Here is a 20,955-nt window from a genome sequence, read left to right as displayed (position 1 = left end):
TGAGCCAAAAGAAATGCCGAAGGACCACTGCCAAAACAGAGAGGTGAGCCATCAAGGGAGCAGCATCCATAGAGGCATCACAGATAACTTGCAGCCCCTGGACCAGCTGGTCTGCCAGCTCAGCAGAGGCAGGGGGAGCTTTTCTCCCTCCAGGTCACGGCATAGGAGCTTAGCCTATTCAGCCACAGTTTGCAAAACCAGGGCAACGGTAAATACTGGCCTCAATGCCAAACCAGCTAAGGTGTACATAGTGCGTCCGTCTTCCGGTCAGCCGGGTCCTTAAAGTTCGGGGACCCTTCAACTGGAATCATGGTTGCCTTGTTTATTCTGGAAACCAGAGGGTCCACTACCTGTGGCACAGTCCACTTCTTAAGAAGGGACTACTCATAGGGGTAACGCCTAGTAAAACACTTAGGAACCACACGGGGACACTATGGATTCCCTACTCTTTAGCGTCAATTCTGTTAAAATAGGCGGGGAGAGGAAACACCTTTGCCGCTCTGGATGGCTTGTGAATGCCAAAGGGTACTTGTGCCTCCGTCAGAGATTCAGCTGCATACTCCATCTTCAGGGTCTAATGCACAGATACAATCAGTGCATCCACCAGCGCCTTTTCGTGCGCGATAGCAAGTCACCAGGGGGACCCCACAAAAAAGTGTAACACACTGCTAAGGGACAACCCCCACCATACTGGCAGCACCACCCGGTTGCCAAGCACAAGGCACAGAGTGAAATTGCTGTCCATAGGGCTCCACTGTCATGGCCGCCGCTATTTGGAATGGAAAATCACAAGAAAATGGCCGCCAGACTACACAAAAATGGCCGCCATGTATAGGAATACACAGGCTACAAGAAAATGGCGGCCCCGCGCGGCACAACGATGCATACAGGGACCCAGAATTGAGAGAGCCCTTACCAGGTACAACCCCCCCTGCACAATCGATTGTTCGGTCACTGGCAGCGGACCCCCCCAGCCCCCATCACCAGTTAGCGCCCTGCCCTCTCCACTGGAAAGTGGCCGGACCACCCAAAAGAAATACATCTCCAGCGGAGGGGGACAGGATGAGGGGCTTGGCAAAGGGGGGGTGCCTGTGGTAAGAAGGGGAACCTGGGGGTCTGACCCCAAAACCCTCCAGGGGTAGAGGGGGGACAGCTACTCACCATACTAGAAACCAGATGGGCACCGCTCCAGACAGATCCTCCTCTCCATTGAAATGGGGGGGGCTGTCGACCAAGAAATGCTGCAACTCAGGCCAAGGCCAGGTCGTATGTGACCTTGGGAGAATTTTAACTGGCAGGGCCAGCCCCTGTTCCGTGAGGCTATGTCGCGGCCGATCTAGCACGGAGCTGAGGCCTGCGCGCATGCGCTGGCCAGATTGGGATTACCACTGGATCTAGATTATCCAGTCTGTCGTCCAGTCTGGCAGTTAATAGATCTCACAGGAAAAATCCGGAGGAAAAAATGTTCCATCTAAAATGTTTTGCCAGGACCAAAGATCCCAGCAAGGAACTAGGTTCTTACTCCTGACTAGGCAGAGTGACTATAGCAGGAAGAGGGAGTATACCCCCCAGGACTGCCTATTGGTGTAGTGAGAAGTTTTTTCTGCCTAGTTTCCTACTCTTGTAGGGGGCAGCAAAATCCAATAGTCAAGAATGACAGGAGCTGTGTCCGTCAATGAACGAAAGAGAAAGGCATGTTTTACTGTATGTAACCATAATGCACAGTAACACGTGCAACACTATGTATGCGTTGTGGTGCCATTTATTTTAAATGGCACCCCAATGCACTGTTACAGTACTGGACAATGATGTTAAGATGACCTTATGCACAGAAAAGTTTTGCATATACAGCCATCAATTTGTTAGATTATTACACAGGATTTTTTCAGCACTATGCTACATTAACTGGTAATTGCATGGTCATGCAACACTGTACACAAGAGAAATTTATATAATTTTTTTACACAAATAGAGCTTTCTTTTGATGGCATTTGATTACCACTGACTTTTTTATTTTTTTTTATTTTATAAACAAAAAAGGCCAAAATGTAAAAAAACAAACAAACAATATTTTCTACTTTGTGTTTAAAACATAGCCGATAAAAAAAAAATCTAATCTCTTCATACATTTAGGCCAAAATGTATACTGCTTGGTTAATGTAAATCCTAATAAGAGTATAATAATTGGGTTGTGCAAAATGTATAGTGTCTACAAACTATGGAATTTACACAGCCATAGACACTATACTGTAATAGTGGTGATCAGCGACTTATAGTGGGACTGTAATAGGATAGCGGGCAATTTGGCACGTACAGACACTATTTGGGAGATTTACTGGCACTGACGTTGCTAGTGACCCTATTACAGTGATCAGTGGTAATACTGTACACTGACACTGTACTAATGGCACTGGCTGGGAAGGGGTTAACATCTAGGGGCAACCAAACGGTTAACTGTGTCCCTAACAATATGTAATGTGTGCTGCTTTTACTTTCTGATCTGTATGTTTTCTCTCTCTGCTTTTCAGGGAGAAGAAACAGCCAGATCACTGTTCCCTATACACAGAGTTCTGTGTGTTTGTAAACACAAAACTCTGTGTGTGATTGGACACAGCTTATCAGCTGATTTCAGCTGAAATCATTGTCTGAAATCTGCTGCCAAACTTGTGCTGTGTTCAGCGCTTGTGCGGCCATTATGTACATGTTTATGATTGTGCCTGTACCCAACGCTTGCTCGCAGTATAGTTACTATAAGCAGTGGGTAGGTGGCTAGGAAATAGAGGGAGACAGTACAGTACAATAATTTCAAAACAAGAGGGTTGTAAGGGCCCTGCTCATAGGAGCTTACAAGCTAAAAGTTAATTTCATTGTCACTATGATCCTATTGTCTTTAGTGTTTTGCAGGACCCCATTTCCAGAAGGGCAGCCACAGGACTAACAGACTCTGTACAGTCCTAACCAGGCAGACCACCCCCTGACAGCCCATGTGACCAGGGTTGTTCTTCCCCTCACATCTGGGACATCAGAGCTTGAATTGACAGCCTCTGATGCTTATTACATTTGGACCCCACCGTTTGGAAGCGGCCAACACTTTGAAAACTAGTGTGCAGGTAGAGACTGGCAGCCTTTGATTCCAATTTAAAGCTTTTGTTACCCCCAACACTTCATATTCCTGATATATGCCTGTTGTACAATATACTTGTACGGGAAAGTATCCTGTTCTCTTTGTATAGCTTAATTTGTGTAAAATCCCTGGTGTTCCTGCTAGTCCCTTTGCTTTAATATTAAAAACTGATCCCACTAAGCAGGAGAGCCCACCATGGTCAATTCCCTAGCTATGCTGGGAACTCAGAATGCTCTCCTCCAATAATCAGACTTCTCCTGACATGCCCCCCCCCCCTGCACAGCCATTCACCGGCAAGCTCAGTGTGCTGCTGCTTCTCCTCCCCCCAGCTCTTATGTAGCTGAGAACAGAAAAAGTGTGATCATGTATTAAAAAAGGCAAAAAGGTATTTACAATGGCTGTTGGTGTGCAGGCTACCGATTCAGAGCGTTTTCTGGTACCCAACACTCTGCACACATGGGACCGGTGGGCCACAAGTTAGGCACCAGGGCACTAGGATCTCTTCCTAGCAGGTGTCGTGTGGAGCCTGCAGTGTTCTTCTGAGTGTCATCTGCATAACACTGCTAAAAGAGACCGCTCAATGTCATGCCATGCATTTTATAAATGACATGCAGAAAGGCAGGTGCAGTATGGACTGAAGACTGCTGTGTTCTTCGGAGAAAAAAACAGCCTCATAGTGAGTAATAATCTTTACATTTAACTAAAGAATCTTTTTTTCTTAAAAAAAAAAAAAAACGCAAGGTTTAATAATGTTATTCACTACTCACTAGTATAAAAATACATTTTCTTACCTTCACAAGGTTCAGAATGATAATGGGTGATCCAAATCTCTGAAGCATTTGGTCGAAGTGGGAAGCTGCAGCATGTGCATAAGGGTCTGCTTGGTCCACTGACAGAGTACAAAATATAATATTAGGCAGTGGAAATATTATTATTGCTCATAAACTAAAGCCTGTCAAGGGGGGTCATTACTGTGTACAGGAACAATGAACAAATGCAAAAACTATTTTATAAGCATGAGTTGCAAGCATTTAACTATTCAACCAGAAGTTTACATGTATTCCCCAATTAAAAATGTACCTGCCATGTGAATTGTACAAACGTGTGTACAGAATTAGAGGTATATCAGAGTTAGGCAGGCCATACACGGTGCATATTTCCTTCCTGTAACCCCGTGGGTTGCAGGAAAGAAATTTCCATGATGCCCCCATCAACACTAGCAATGCTGACAGGGGAATCCCGCCTGCCGTGGCATTGTCTGCTCCCGACAGGGGGTGGTTCTCCTGGTGGGGGCAGGGGCAGCTGCCTACATCAGGAAAAGACAGTGATTATCGCTAGTGGCTATAGCAGCGCCTTGGGATAATCCCTATACAAATCCAGCAGGCTGGCTGTACCCAAATTAATCGATCAATGAACTTGGTACATTCAGCCTGCCCACTAACGAATTGCATCTCGGCCGGTTCAGCAGGAAATTCGAAACGTGTATGGCTGGCCTTAAAGTTCTTAGGGGACTTTATGGGAGCAGATGTCATGAAACAATTTAAAAAAAGAAGCAAGGATTTTTAAACAATTTTAACAACTAACAAAGTCTTATTTAGAGCCAACCTACAGTTAAAAAACTACAGCGCTAACAGCAGCTGTTACCTGACAACATAAGCGGCCACCATACATACATACATACATGTTACAGAATCCCTCATGGTCACAGCATACACTTTTATTCTGTAACATTTTCCATGTAACAGCAATGCAATCAATAGTTGTTGTTAACAATTCTGTCAGGGACATGCTGACCATAGCGCGGACAAAATAGGAGTACAGCAGCTGCACTAGTACATTGCTGTCTGATCTGCAGCTTTACCTGTGTACCTGTTCCTGTGATCTGTGCTTGATTCCTGTGTTTGACTCAGCTTATAATGACCACACTTACCTGTTACTTTGTTTAGCTCTGCTCATCTGCCTGAAGTCCTGTTGCCAACCTTTGCCTGTCGTTTATGCTTTTACCTAATCATCTGTTGCTGACCTGGCTTGTCTGACTCTGCATCCAGTCATCCCTCTGTCCTGCCCTGCATTGTGCCAGGTGACACTAGTCCTCCATCTGCTGTGTGCTGCCAGCCTTCCTGCATCTGCTACCAGCTGCTGCCTACCCAGCCTGGGGTCTGCTGTTCCTGCTGCCATCCGCTGCTTTAACTATCCAGCAAAACTCTGGTGATGCACCTGAGCAACCAACTTACAGGCTTACAGGCTTTCCCTCTGCTGTTTACTTTTGATTTCAAAGGACTACATATCCTATGGCACCTTGCTCTTTACAAGCTGTAACTTCGGTACTGACTCCACCTCCTGAAACTCCTCTCAGCACCTCTGCAGTTCAGAAGGCAGGCTCTGTGAATTCTGAGAGATAGCATTGCCTACTCACAGGGGATAGTGAATAAGTCTCACATAATTTAAGGAAGTAAATATGTGGGGATCTTCACAAAGTAAGGTTGCAGATTAATAGGAGTAGAAATAAATGAAAAACAATATGACAATAAATACAGGTGCATCTGAAAAAATAACAATATCATCAAAAAGTTAATTTATTTCAGTAATTTAATTCAAAAAGTGAAACATATTTTCTATAGATTCATTACACACAGAGTGATGTATTTCAAGCATTTTTTTTATTTAGATAATTATGGCTAACAGCTAGTGAAATCCCAAAATTTTGTATTTTAGAAAATTTGAATATTGTGAAAAACTTAAAAATTATAGACTCATGGTGTCACACTCTAATAAGCTAATTAACTCAAAACACCTGTAAAGGTTTCCTGAGACCTTAAATGGTCTCTCTGTATGGTTCAGTAGGTTACATAATCATGGGAAAGACTGCTGACTTGTTGTCCAGAAGACAGTCATTGACACCCTGAAGTTGTCCAGAAGACAGTCATTGACACCCTCCACAAGAAGGGTAAGTCACAAAAGGTCATTGCCAAAGAAGCTGGCTTTTCACAGAGTGCTGTATCCAAGCATATTAATGGAAAGTTGAGAGGAAGGAAAAAGTCAGCCTTGAGAGGATTGTGAAGCAAAGGCCATTAAAGAATTTGGGAGAGATTCACAAAAAGTGGACTATGGCTGGTGTCAGTGCTTCAAGATCCACCATACACAGATGTATCCAGGACATGGCTACAACTGTTGCATTCCTTGTGTCAAGCCACTTCTGAACCAGAAACAATGCCAGAAGCTTCTTACCTTAGCTAAGGAGAAAAAAGAGTGGACTGTTGCTCAGTGGTCCAAAGTCCTCTTTTTGCATGAAAGTAAATTTTACATTTCATTTGGAAATCAAGGACCCAGAGTCTGGAGATAGAGTGCAGAGGCAGAGAATCCAAGTTGCATGAGGTCCAGTGTGAAGTTTCCACAGTCAGTGATATTTTGGAGAGCCATGTCACCTGCTGGTGTTGGTCTGCAGTGTTAAATCAAGTTCAAAGTCAGCACAGCCCTCTACTAGAGCTGCACGATTCTGGCCAAAATGAGAATCACGATTTTTTAGGTTGGATTAAAGATCACGATTATCTCACGATTCTCTGTGTAACAAAAAAAAATTGGGATAACTTTACTGTTACGTTTTTTTTTTTATTCATTAAAGTTTATTAATTGCGTTTGAAAGACTGCTGCGCAAATACAGTGTGACATAAAATATTACAACAATCGCCATTTTATTCTGTAGGGTCTCTGCTAAAAAAATATATAAAATGTTTGGGGGTTCTAAGTACTTTTCTAGCAAAAAAAATGATTTTAACTTGCAAGCAACAAGTGTCAGAGAAAGGTCTAGTCTTTAAGAGGTTAAACTTCCTTTCTCCCTGGCAGAGGGAAGGAAAAGATACAATGTAATCATTTTGTTTATATTTACTGAGAGACTTAATGCTGATAGGCGTTTGCAGGAGGAAAGATACAATGTAATCATTTTGTTTATAGTTACTGGGAGTTTTCCACAGCTGTTTTCTCTGCTCCCTCAGCTATGCAAAGAATCGAGAATATCTCAGGTTTAGATCGTCAGGGGGGGTGAATCGAGATCGCGATTTTCATACGATTAATCGTGCAGCTCTACCCTCTACCAGGAAATTCTAGAGCACTTCATGCTTCCCTCTGCTGACCAGCTTTATAGAGATGCAGATTTCATTTTCCAGCAGGACTTGGCACCTGCCCACACTGCCAAAAGTACCAATACCTGGTTTAACGATCATGGTATCATTGTGCTTGCCAGCAAACTCGCCTGACCTAAACCTCATAGAAAATCTGTAGGGTGCTGTTAAGAGGAAGAGGAGAGACACCTTACCCAACAATGCAGACAAGCTGAAGGCTGCAATCAAAGCAACCTGGGCTTCCATAACACATCAGCAGGGCCATTGGATGATCGCCTCCATGCCACGCTTCATTGATGCAGTAATTCATGCAAAAGGAGCCCCGTCCAAGTATTGAGTGCATACTATACTGTACATGGACATACTTTTCAGTAAGCCAACATTTCTGTATTAAAAATCCTTTTTTTATTGGTCGTATGTAATATTATAATTCTCTGAAATACTGAATTTTGGGTTTTCACTAGCTGTAAGCCATAATCATCAAAATTAAAAGTAAGAAATGCTTGAAATGTATCACTCTTTAGTGCAATGAATCTATATAATATATGAGATTCATTTTTTTTAAACTGAGTTACTGAAATAAATTAACTTTTTGATGATATTCTATAAATTTAAATTTTGACCATAGATAGGCTTTAGGGTCATATGCAGCCTCTATCCGTTTCTCAACTTCCTGAACATGGAAACTCAGCACTCTCCCTCACCATTCTACAGTACAACGCTCTTTTTTCTGAACTACCCATCAGCAGGTCCAGACACTGTCACGTGGGGTGAGATGTGAGTGAGTAGGAAGCTCCAAGAAACACTGAGCTTTCAGCAGCAAAAGGTGCATGTGACGTTTTATACAGCTGGCTATTGTTTCTGTTCTATGTCTGTTCAATGTGTATTTGTTTCTGTTCGATGTCTGGTATTATGCTCATTAAAGATTTCATTTAAAGTATAATCCAAAACATGATTGTTCAACACATTAAAAATATTTTTCTGCAGGCATTCTAATGTTTTACTCTTAGCAATCGTTTACCGGCAGTAATGACCAGTTAGCTGTGAAAAAATGTACATACATACTGTTCTATGCTGCCTGGCTGAATTAGGCAGAGCAACATTTTTCTTTTTACTGTTCCTTTAGTGCTTTACCTTTGTCCATCTTGCCTGAACACAAGAGCATAATGGAATAACAGAAACATTGCCCATGCACACAAACCATTTGGTTTATGCTTCAGTTACCTTACTAACTATAATCTAGTATACCAATTTATTTATGTTTTATTTTTAAGAGTTTTAAGAGTTTTTCTAACACCAACCATCCCATATAACAATGTATATAAAGAGAACTTACATGTTATTGGTGGCTTTGGCATCATAGTGGAAATGTCCTGGGACCAATACAAAGGGACTGAGCCTCGAACTTGTACATAGGAGGAATAGCTTCCTGCAGTAAATGACATCACAGAAGCATCATGTACTATTTGCTCAGTCTCTACTTCATTGGCAACATCACCCTACAGGACAATAAAAACACCAGTTAAACAATAATACATTTTAGGATTATATAGCCATCTACAAGTGTTATTCTTCAGCCCTGTAATTGCATTTTAAATGATTTAATGGGGCTGTCCTAATTTTGCAGTTTTCCTCTGTCAAGTCTATTGCTGGAAAAAAAAGGTGAAGGCCTTGAATAGTGATCAGTTGCTTCAAATTATAAAGGGCTCTAATTATTTAAAAGGGTTAATCCATCCAAAACTGGTATTTCACAAATTGGCAGATGCTGGACAGTTACGCTACCAAATAATTCCCTATGTCTATATTGGGGATCAGTGCAGAAAGATGTATGGGCCTGAGTGCCCAGGTCTACAGACCAGCTGCAACTATAAAGTGGGGGTTTGCTTTAAAGCGGAGTTCCAGCCTTTTTTTTTTTAAATCACCCCCCGTGATAGTAACCAAAAAAGGATTGGAAATCGATATATGCTGCATATGTCAACGTTTTCTGTGTCATTAAAAGTATTAGTACTCACTGTAGCCTCCTGATCCAGCAAGTGTCCATCCTGAGTGTGGGCATCTGCAGCCCACTAGAAGTCTCTTCCGGGATAAGGTGCTGCTGGCTACCCAGCAAGCACCTCCCGAAGTCTCTTCCGGGATAAGTTGCTGCTGGCTACCCAGCAAGCACCTCCCGATCTCACGCATGTGCAGTGGAACTTTATCACGGCCGTAGCAATGGAGCCTAGCATCGCGTCATTTTTGGTTTAGTAACCCAATGCTAGCCACGGAGGATGCCCATTGACTCCTGGGATTGCTTACACTGGTATCCCAGGAGCCAATGCGAAAAAAGGATATGACATACATTGCCGCGGCTGGGTTTGGACGGAAGTGGATATTTTTTTAGAAGAAAAGGTACTATACATAAAAAAAAAAAAATGACACTATCCAAAAAGGAATGGTGGAGTGATCAGCAGCACATGCAGATTTAAATGCAAATTAGGGTGGAGCTCCGCTTTAAGAATAAAGATTCAGTTGAGATACTATCAAATCCTCTCTATTCCTTAATATTAAGCACTCAAAACATTTTGGTTTACCTCACAATTTGCTCCTCTCTTTAAAAACCTCGTGCCAGCAAATTTGCTTGATCTTCTTGCCATCAGAGTCACATAGACTGGTCGACCATAAATTAACAGCTCTTTGTACAGTTATTTAGGTCAATTTTTGATATAATGGACTAAACAGAATTGAACAAATAATAGATCTAGGATAAAAAAAATAATCACAGCATGTGACTCAAAATGCACATATTTTCTGATAATGTATCTACCAGTAAATTACATTCATCAGAAAGATAACAATTTTTAGGGATTTAATTTTAAGTACTCCAATACTGGGCACTTCACCCCTTTTCCTGCTCAGGCCAATTTTCAGATTTCCAGCGCTGTCACACCTTAAATGGCAATTGCACGGTCATGCAACACTGTACCCAAATTACATTTTTATATATTTTTTTGAGACACATAGAGTTTTCTTTTGGTGGTATTTAACCATCACTGTTTTTACTTCTTTTTGCGAAGCATAAAAAAAATGGAAAAGTGTTGAAAAAAAATGTTTTCTTTGTTTCCGTAATAAAAGTTAATAAGCTGCACTAATGGGCACTGATAAGGCAACACTGGTGGGCACTGATAGCCTGCACTGGTTGGTACTGATGGGGCTGCACTGATGAACCTCTGTCCTGATAATCAGTGTAAACAATGTACTCACTGTGCCCTGTCAGACTTGCCAGTTATCGGCTCTCCTTTCCTCACGCAGAGAGAATACGCGAGGAAAGGAATGCCGAAAAACCGGCAAGTCTGTTTACATGTGACCAGTTGTGATTAGACACAGCTGATCACATGGTAAAGGGCCACTGTGATAGGCCCTCCTAACGCGATTTGTGATCAGTTGTGATCAAAGGACACAGCTGTCATAGAGCGTGCCAGATGCATGCCCAAGGAGGCGTGCAGGTGGGGGACGTCCATGGATGTCATCCCAGAACTGAAGAGCCGCGTTGTAGCTATCTTTCGCCTATAGCATGGGTGGGAAGAGGTTAAACAGCAGAGACAATTGGGGTTGATTTACTAAAGGCAACTAAACTAAGCACTTTCAAAAAAAGCCAGTAAGTTTCCAGTCACAACTTACCAACCAGCCTGCAACCAACCAAATTAACCTGTCTAACAGTATGCGTTAAAAACAGGGGTTTAGTTGCACACATTTGCAAATACATGCGTAAGCTGCAGGCCACGGCAAAGGCACCCTGATATCAGCAGACCTTAATGCTACCTTTAAAGAGTCTCCACAGTGGGAGCACATGTATTCTGATGGATAGATGGAGGACAGGTAACTGGAGGGAGCCCATCCCTCCTTAAAGGCAGAGGGTTACACTGAACACCCAGCACATTGCACAATGGCAGCAAAGGTGTCAGTGCGTTGCCTGACCAATATAACAACAACAATACAAAAAATGGTCACTTCCCCCACCTATGACTGGTCTTAACAGCAAGGAGCACTGGAAGGGCAAACGCACATCAAAAAAAGCCTGAGCCTTTTGTACTGAGCACTCTGCAAGTGCAGTTGCACTCTGCAAAGGCATCTGCTCCAGAGCTTAATAAATGAAGGGAAGCTCTGCTGACTTCTATCATCCGTTTTATAGGTGTGTGATTCCTAAAGAACTTTTCAGTTCTGTTTAGCCATCATCCCGAGAGAAATTTTGCATATGGGGTTGGTGCCTCAGGTCAAAATTGGGACTTTACGGACTTAGTATATATATTCATAGAAGATTATTAATTTTACATAAAAAGTAGTTTATTATATGTATTGCCACATATAATATAATTACACAGTTATTTACAAAATTCAATAAAGTATTTCAAGAAATCATATATTGGTGTATGGGTTATAGACCCATTGGTGATTGTGAGTAATAGAAAAAGATAAGAAAAAGTGACAATGTGGTATAGTGACAGTCACTGTCTCTCTATTGTTCCACGCTTGAATGTAGCGTCGGATCCATAGGGAGGGTGTTCAATGTCCTACGCGTTTCGGCCATAGGGCCTTTATCAAGGAAGGTATGTCACCACATCTGTAAGTATAGTAAATCAATTATTGAGTATATATTATTTGAACCAATCGGAATGTTTGTTTTCCTATGGATCCGACGCTACATTCAAGCGTGGAACAATAGAGAGACAGTGACTGTCACTATACCACATTGTCACTTTTTCTTATCTTTTTCTATTACTCACAATCACCAATGGGTCTATAACCCATACACCAATATATGATTTCTTGAAATACTTTATTGAATTTTGTAAATAACTGTGTAATTATATTATATGTGGCAATACATATAATAAACTACTTTTTATGTAAAATTAATAATCTTCTAAGAATATATATACTAAGCCCGTAAAGTCCCAATTTTGACCTGAGGCACCAACCCCATATGCAAGACTTCTATCATCCGATCATGTGCAAGCAAAAATGTTGTTTTTTTATTTTTATTTTTCTTGCATGTAATTGAGTATTATTTGCAAAGTAAAGCTTAACATCATTTTTAGGCTCTGCAACTGCACTTGCAAAGTGAAAAGTATATTTGCCTTTATTAATTCAACCCCCATGTTTTTTAAACTTTTCGAAGAAAAAAACTACCAGGCATTGTTGGGGACGATCACCACTGTCACTCCATAACATAAAATTCTCATCTTTCATTTACAGTTCATTGATCATGTTGTAAAGGATACTGGACTGTCCGCAAAAACCATGAATTATATAAAGCAGCCAGTCACGATGTACAATGTCTTTTACACACTTTAAAAGTTGTCCATTCCAAACATATTTCATGCAAGGTTCACTGCATATCCCAAAAATACCTGAAAAAAATGAACAAACAGTCAATAAATACAATACATTTTGTTTATTGCTGAATATTCTTTTTCCACATATAGATATAATATATACATAGAATGGAATATACACAGTTATTTGTATGATATAGCATTTGGGATACAAAAGGGTCGAGCCCTACCTAAATCCCAAACCCTGTCAGAATGAAGCCATGCATTGCCTTTGAACAAGGTTTCCTAATTCTGAAAAGTAGCAGAAAATGCAGAAGCTCAGTTGGCAATAAAGCTCCTAAGCAACACTGTCATGCTGACAAAAAAACTAAAGCATATGTGTAACCGCAAAAGACAGTCAATTTGCAGCCAATCACTATTGAATATACCGTGTTACACCTTTAACAACCACTACACCACAGCATGCGTTCAAACAAAATAGTGATTACATGTTATTTATTCACTCCCAGGCAGATTTTTCAGCTTCACATTGGAACTGGATGCTTTAGGATAAAGTGTGAGTGTAAAAACTGAACTGTATGCTTGATTAATAAGCAGTATTCCTAAGGTAAATTACCAGTTTTTACTATTTGAAGTGCTCAGCATAATTAAATAGTACATTAATAAATATGAAGGAAAGGTCTGTATGGTTTTAGGAAAATGTAGGTACGTTTTAAGTAGGTTTTATTTTATGTAAAAAATGTTTTTTTTCTTTTCTTCTCTTATTTAAACGGTAGTGAATAAATAACACGTAATCACTGTTTTGCTTTAGCGCATGCTGTGATGCAGCAGTTGTTAAAGGTGTAACAGATTATATTCTATGGTGATGGTAAATTGTAAAAATATACCTTTGCACTCACAGCAAACACTATTTCAACATTCCTTGAAGCAGTGAGGAATAAAATAGTTTATACTAGTGTTTCTCAACCTTTTTTCAGTCAAGGCACCCTTTAAAATTCTGCACAATGTCAAGGCACCCCATTCTAAAGTGTAAAAAACGTAACATTTTATAAAAGGCAACAACATTTACACACGCAGGAAACCCAATGTTAAGAGGTTTTTTTTTTTTTTCCAGAGCAAACACACCTTGGTATGGACTAGTATTCTAGGGTTTCTCTTCTTCCTCAGTTTCTCTCCCTCTGTTAGCAAATGTGAGCCCAGTGCTGATGAGGAGGGGGCAAACAAGGATGCTGTGCAGGGGCACAACATCCTCTGGATACACCAATGAAGTCACTGGTTGTTAGGCCCCCGGCGGCGGAAAGGTTGTAATGGTGCACAATGAATACCTGTGGCTTTGTGTAGCTAAAAGGCCGGTTTGATCCACCCACTGGCTTGTATACAATTTTTGGGCAATTTTGAGGCATTTTGCCATGGCACCCCTGCAGAAACCTTAAGGCACCCTGGTTGGAAAAGGCTGGTTTATACCATTCAAAGCTAATGCTGTCACTTGCATAATAGTTGAGTGATGTTGGCTAAACAATGCCTAAGTAGAGATAGAAAAAAAGGAGGTCTAAACTTACATTAATACAAAGTTAGGCAAGTTGAAACCCCCGAAGTCAGCGTACGATGAAACGCGTAGGATAAGTGGCGTGCTGACGTCACCGCAAGTGCGTCCCCAGAAGGTAACATGCTGGCTGTTTACATGCGGGCTGTTTACATGCTGGCTGGCGTGTTTGATTAAAAGGCAATGTTTTTCTATTAACCATGTAAGTGCAATATTTTTAGATTTAAATAAAGGTGTCCAACGATCTTACATTATGTGGAGCTCTTTATGTTTTTGGGTATATCTATGATGCTACCGTTTGATTATCAGTGTGTGGAGATTTAAGGGGGAACCTGGACTCTATAAAAGGCCCCGGCTGGGTATTAAGACACAAGTGTTATTGACCTCTTGAAGCGGGGTCACTAAGGGCGGGTAAGAGACCATTTCAGCCTGTAGTGGTGGTGTTATCTGAGCCTACCTATGGTGATGGATAGCAGTGTTTATCACATCAATGATTCCTTCTTATTTCACATATGGACTGTCTTTGATAATAATTTTTTATGGACATTCACAATTAGCACAACTTATATCTACTGTAAGTTGGAAAAAAAAGACACATTTATATCAATTTCAACCAAAAAAAAAAAAAAAAAAAGAATAACCTGAAAACATGCATCCTCAGAACCCTAAATCATCAGTTTATCCAGAAGAAGGCAAAAAAAACCCCGATAAAGCATGGTCCAATTTACTCAAATAAGGAAAAAATTCTTCATGATCCCCTTAGACAACCTCATATTTGCTGAATCAGCCTAACTAGAACCAGCTCTTGTAGACGACTATTCCATATTTGTCCAGCTCTTATGTAAAGATGTCTTATGAAGAGGTTAAACCTCTTTTCCTCTAGACACAGAGTGCTCCTTTGTCATTTACAATGTCCATTAAGTGGACTATTTTGCAATACGTTTTCTATATAGGCATTTATGTACTTAGAAGTGATCACAACCCCCTTTAATGCCTCTTAACAAGAGAGATTAAATTAAGTTCATTTTATTCTTTCCTCATAGCTAAGCTCCTTTATACCCATTATTAGTTCAGTTGCCCTTGTCTGCACTTCCTCCAGTTCTGCAGCATCCCTTTTTGTGAACTGATGCTTAAACTGAAATGCATATTCATTGCCGTGTAACAGAAAAGGACAACTCCATACTGTATATGGCTAAATGCTAGTGTTAGGAGTAGGTAGTTATTGCAACAGTAAGTATTAGCAATTTCAGGCCCAATTCAGAAAACTAGCATTTTCACAGTGTAATCAGGAATGGTAGCACTCAAATTTTTATAATAATTTATTTTATTGAACATTAGTTGGTCTTAATTTTGTACCTCTGTGCTACTTCTGCTTACCAGACATGTTTTGTTGTATGTTGTTATCACTTTTACCAAATTCTTATGTATTTGAGGTAGGTAGGTATATAGACCTATACTTATGTACCCGAATATACCCGATCAAAGAGGGTGACAGTAAATGTACACAGAACTTTATAACGGTTAGGAAAGTGGCTTAGAGAAATTGCATTCTTTACAGTAGGATACACCAGGTAGTTGAAAGTTAATTGATGGTTTGTACAGGTTCACTTTAATGAGGAAGTACACTTCCTTTACTGCCTTTTACCTATAGGTAAGCCTATAATATGGCTTACCTATAGATAATGTAAATATCTCCTAAATGGGCACCGCTTGGGAGATATTTAAATTACATTCAGCCAGTGACGTCACTGGCGCATGCACTCTGAAGGAACAGCCACCCATGCCGTTCCTTCCGAGCCCTGTGCCGTGAACGACGGCTCCCAAGCACATGCGCAGGATTGACATCATCGCGGCTCCGGATGCTGACTAGCACATTATGACTTTACCTTGCAGGGGGGAAAAAAATGTCCAGCGTTATACAACCGCTTTAATGCAGTTTTAATGCAGGGTTTAGATACACTTTAACTTAATTAGCTGCCTCGCTTCTCTTTTCAGCTCTTGGGAGCAAAGGACATGCCTAGGTAAACTATGAGCCACCTAACCATAGCTTACACAGGGCTATGGTTTCCCGATGTAATAAGGCTGTCACATGGAGTGATTCTCATGATCCACCATATTTGGAAATACTAGGCAATTTGGTTTCCCATCACTGAATGGGGGAGCAGAAGAAAGCTCTGAGGCTATATGATGGGGGTGTATATGGGGGATTAATAAATACAACACGCCAATAATAAATGCAATAAAGGTCTCATTTAGAGGGGACATTTTTAAAAAATGTAATACCACATAAAATCACCAATAATACTACGGATATAGTGTGGGCTCTTTTGTATACCTGTGCCTTGTGGTAAAGAGGTTTTTGGCAATGTACTTTACCAGGATAAGGCAGAAACATTTCCATCTTCAGGCTCCATGAAACAGGTAAATGCAGCCTTGGGACTCCTTCATTTGATTACTAAAGCAGTCAGAAATTGGTTAAATCCTACAACTATGATAGATAGTATAGATACACAGATACTATCATCCAGAGGAATAGAAAAAAAATCAGCTAACGATATTTACTTTATATAATTCTATTTCAAGTACTGACAAAACTGAGAAAAGCTTTATGATTTGCATCAGGTACAATAACTACCAAACTGATGTTGGTTATTGTGAGTGGTAAAAAAAGAAAAGCAAAAATAATCATAGCACAAGTATACTATGCAAAATTTCACACTCTATTAAATAAAACATTCAGATGTTTTAAATGGCAAAGGCTAAAGATCCTGTCTAAAGAAAAGCACCATAAGGTAACAACAGAAATTTGTATATAAACTGCTGCACTACTCACAAAAAATATATAAATAACCTAACCAAAACATATAAATAACCAGTCAGTGTGTAATTCATCCAAAGTGCAAGAATAAATAAACCACAACTAAAGAAAAATGTCCGCATAAAAATAGATCAGTATCATTAGTAAAAGGCACATTTTATTTAAAGCATCATACTTGTGCAGAAATGTTTAATTCAACTGGGCCTCTTCATTGTGTTTAAAACCATATACTGTATGTGCTCCTACACCAGGTGCCCCAAAGGGAGCCATAAAGTGATACTAAAGTCTCAATTTTTTTTTTTTGTTGCTTAAAAATAACAAACATGTTATACTTACCTACACTGTGCAGTGGTTTTGCACAGAGCAGCCCGAATCCTCCTCTTCTCAGGTCCCTCTTTGACACTCCTGGCCCATCCCTCCTGACGAGTACTGCCAGAGCAAGCAGCTTGCTATGGGAGCACCCAAGTCGAGTCGCAGCTCCATGTGTCCATTCAGAAACAGAGCCATGGCTAGGCCCTGCCCCTCCCTCTCCTCATTGGCTTACTGACTTTGATTGACAGCACCGGGAGCCAATGACGCTCCACTGCTGTCTCAGCCAATGAGGAGAGAGAGAGTCCGATTAGCCAAGTCTCTCCTAAAAAATAGCTGGATAGATATGGGCTCAGATAAGTATCGGGGGGGGGGGGCTTCTGCACACAGGTGGTCTTTTATTTTAGTGCATATAATACATTAGGATAAAAACCTTATGCCTTTACAATCACTTTAACACAAGATAATATGAGAAGTTACATATTGCTATATTCAGGTAAATCACTACAGAGGATGGGAAAGTGCCACCACTTTCATCAGAAAAACATGTCACCTCCAGTTCACAGAAGCATGCATGGGAAAAACAGATGCTCCACATAGCTAAAAACCACTCAGCAAACTTTTATTGAAACTATTAAAACTCTTATCCGAATGGAAAGCAAATACAAATATACAAAGCAGTCCCAAAGTGGCACTGAAAGCTTCCTCATTCTCCCTGATGTGGTGATGTCACAAGCGCCGGCTCCGCCCTACACGTTTCGTTATAGGTGGCATAATTGCGGGATCAGAAACCACGCTTGCCCACCACACTCTCTATATCAAGACAGGACATTGGAAAATAGGAAATAAGCCTAAGCCAAACAGCAAAGCCTCCTTATTGGAAGACCAGATTACAAAAAAAAGTATGCCATCTTGTGGTAAAAAAAAAAACTAACATTCAAAATAATATGAAAACTCAAATAAACAAAAAGGTAAAAAAGTTTTCAGTGTCCACTCACTACAACACATTTGACACCAAAGAAAATCCCCACAGTCAATAAAAAAACCCTGTAAGGATTTAAGAATGTCTAAAACATAATAATAAATGAAAAGATGTATAAACACACATGATCATACATATAAAACAAAGAGTATGATGCCAAACACAGATTATAAACTTAACTATCCACTGATGATCATAAGTCCACCAAAATTTAACAGAAAAACAATATATATATATATATATATATATATATATATATATATATATATATATATATATATATATATATATATATATAAATATATATTTGGCCAGATAGCTACAGAAAAAGATTGTGGAGTGCGTAATTTCACGCTGTTAATAAACACTGGTTTGCTTCTATGCACCAATGACACCAAGATTAAAGTAATAATAGTTATTTCTCTTATTTTTAGACAATATTTGCTTATCTCGGAGTACACTTTCAAATGTTTCAGTTTTAGAGAACCTTTTCAGTGCTAATAAACTGTGGGAGTACAAGATGCACAAACCAATCTATTATCGCTCACTTGACATCTCACTTGACCTTTCATTATCAGAATCAGAAACTCAAATCAGGAGTGGCCCATATAGCCATTATCATCAGCGAAAAATGCATTTGGTTTTGAACCGCTTGACCACAAAAACTCACCTTATTGCTGTATTTTGCAAAACAAGGAAATAATAAATGAATGCATCTTTAGGCCTTGGGTTACAGACTAGAATACCTGCATACTTTAGCATCTATGAATGATGGGACTGTATGCTTGCCTGCTAAATAACTTTTACATTTAAGAAAATATATGCAATGCAACACACTGCATCAGCCCATAGATAATATTCTGTGTCTCAGAAAAGGTTGGCTAGATGAATATCTGTGCTATACTTCCTGCTCATGTAATATCACCAGGAAATTAATTTTACTTCTCAGTGCTATATTTAGTAAAATGTACCTTGGCATGTTTACCTTTAAAAGTCAAGATTAAAATACACATCCTATATTATATATTTAAATTATGTACTGTGTGTATATTATATATATATATATATATATACATATACACACACACACATATATATATATATATATATATATATACACATACACAGTGCCTTGCGAAAGTATTCGGCCCCCTTGAACTTTGCGACCTTTTTGCCACATTTAAGGCTTCAAACAAAGATATAAAACTGTAATTTTTTGTGAAGAATCGACAACAAGTGGGACACAATCATGAAGTGGAACAAAATTTATTGGATATTTCAAACTTTGTTAACAAATAAAAAAGTGAAAAACTGGGCGTGTAAAATTATTCAGCCCCTTTACTTTCAGTGCAGCAAACTCTCTCCAGAAGTTCAGTGAGGATCTCTGAATGATCCAATGTTGACCTAAATGACTAATGATGATAAATAGATTCCACCTGTGTGTAATCAAGACTCCGTATAAATGCACTTGCACTGTGATAGTCTCAGAGGTCCGTTTAAAGCGCAGAGAGCATCATGAAGAACAAGGACCACACCAGGCAGGTCCGAGATACTGTTTTGGAGAAGTTTAAAGCTGGATTTGGATACAAAAAGATTTCCCAAGCTTTAAACATCCCAAAGAGCACTGTGCAAGCGATAATATTGAACTGGAAGGAGTATCAGACCACTGCAAATCTACGAACACCTGGCCGTCCCTCTAAACTTTCAGCTCATACAAGGAGAAGACTGATCAGAGATGCAGCCAAGAGGCCCATGATCACTCTGGATGAACTGCAGAGATCTACAGCTGAGGTGGGAGACTCTGTCCATAGGACAACAATCAGTCTTATACTGCACAAATCTGGCCTTTATGGAAGAGTGGCAAGAAGAAAGGCATTTCTTAAAGATATCCATAAAAAGTGTTGTTTAAAGTTTGCCACAAGCCACCTGGGAGACACACTAAACATGTGGAAGAAGGTGATCTGGTGAGATGAAACCAAAATCGAACTTTTTGGCAACAATGCAAAACGTTATGGTTGGCGTAAAAGCAACACAGCTCATCACCCTGAACACACCATCCCCACTGTCAAACATGGTGGTGGCAGCATCATGGTTTGGGCCTTCTTTTCTTCAGCAGGGACAGGGAAGATGGTTAAAATTGATGGGAAGATGGATGGAGCCAAATACAGGACCATTCTGGAAGAAAACCTGATGAAGTCTGCAAAAGACCTGAGACTGGGATGGAGATTTGTCTTCCAACAAGACAATGATCCAAAACATAAAGCAAAACCTACAATGGAATGGTTCACAAATAAACATATCCAGGTGTTAGAATGGCCAAGTCAAAGTCCAGACCTGAATCCAATTGAGAATCTGTGGAAAGAACTGAAAACTGCTGTTCACAAATGCTCTCCATCCAACCTCACTGAGCTCGAGCTGTTTTGCAAGGAGGAATGGGCAAAAATGTCAGTCTCTCGATGTGCAAAACTGATAGAGACATACTCCAAGCGACTTACAGCTGTAATCGCAGCAAAAGGTGGAGCTACACAGTATTAACTTAAGGGGGCTGAATAATTTTGCACGCCCAATTTTTCAGTTTTTTATTTGTTAAAAAAGTTTGAAATATCCAATAAATTTCGTTCCACTTCATGATTGTGTCCCACTTGTTGTTGATTCTTCATAAAAAATTACAGTTTTACATCTTTATGTTTGAAGCCTGAAATGTGGCAAAAGGTCGCAAAGTTACAGGGAGCCGAATACTTTCGCAAGG

General features: G+C 40.1%; 1 protein-coding gene across 1 annotated transcript in view; it reads right to left on the bottom strand.

Annotated features, from left to right (window-relative positions):
* Positions 1-20,955, bottom strand: part of FIG4 (FIG4 phosphoinositide 5-phosphatase) — a 448,851-nt gene that overhangs the window by 279,251 nt on the left and 148,645 nt on the right. Inside the window, exons 7-10 of the mRNA XM_082251578.1 lie at positions 12,501-12,629; positions 9,813-9,913; positions 8,579-8,741; positions 3,916-4,013 (exon numbers count right to left, since the gene is read on the bottom strand). Of these exons, the coding sequence (XP_082107704.1) occupies positions 3,916-4,013; positions 8,579-8,741; positions 9,813-9,913; positions 12,501-12,629 (491 nt within the window). The remainder of the gene's footprint in view (positions 1-3,915; positions 4,014-8,578; positions 8,742-9,812; positions 9,914-12,500; positions 12,630-20,955) is intronic.

This window comes from Pelophylax lessonae, assembly GCF_965119305.1.
Source record: "Pelophylax lessonae genome assembly, chromosome: 3".
Classification (NCBI taxonomy): Eukaryota; Metazoa; Chordata; class Amphibia; order Anura; family Ranidae; genus Pelophylax; species Pelophylax lessonae.
The sequence above is the reverse complement of the archived record's forward strand: the minus strand, read 5'-3'. Positions and strand labels throughout refer to the sequence as shown.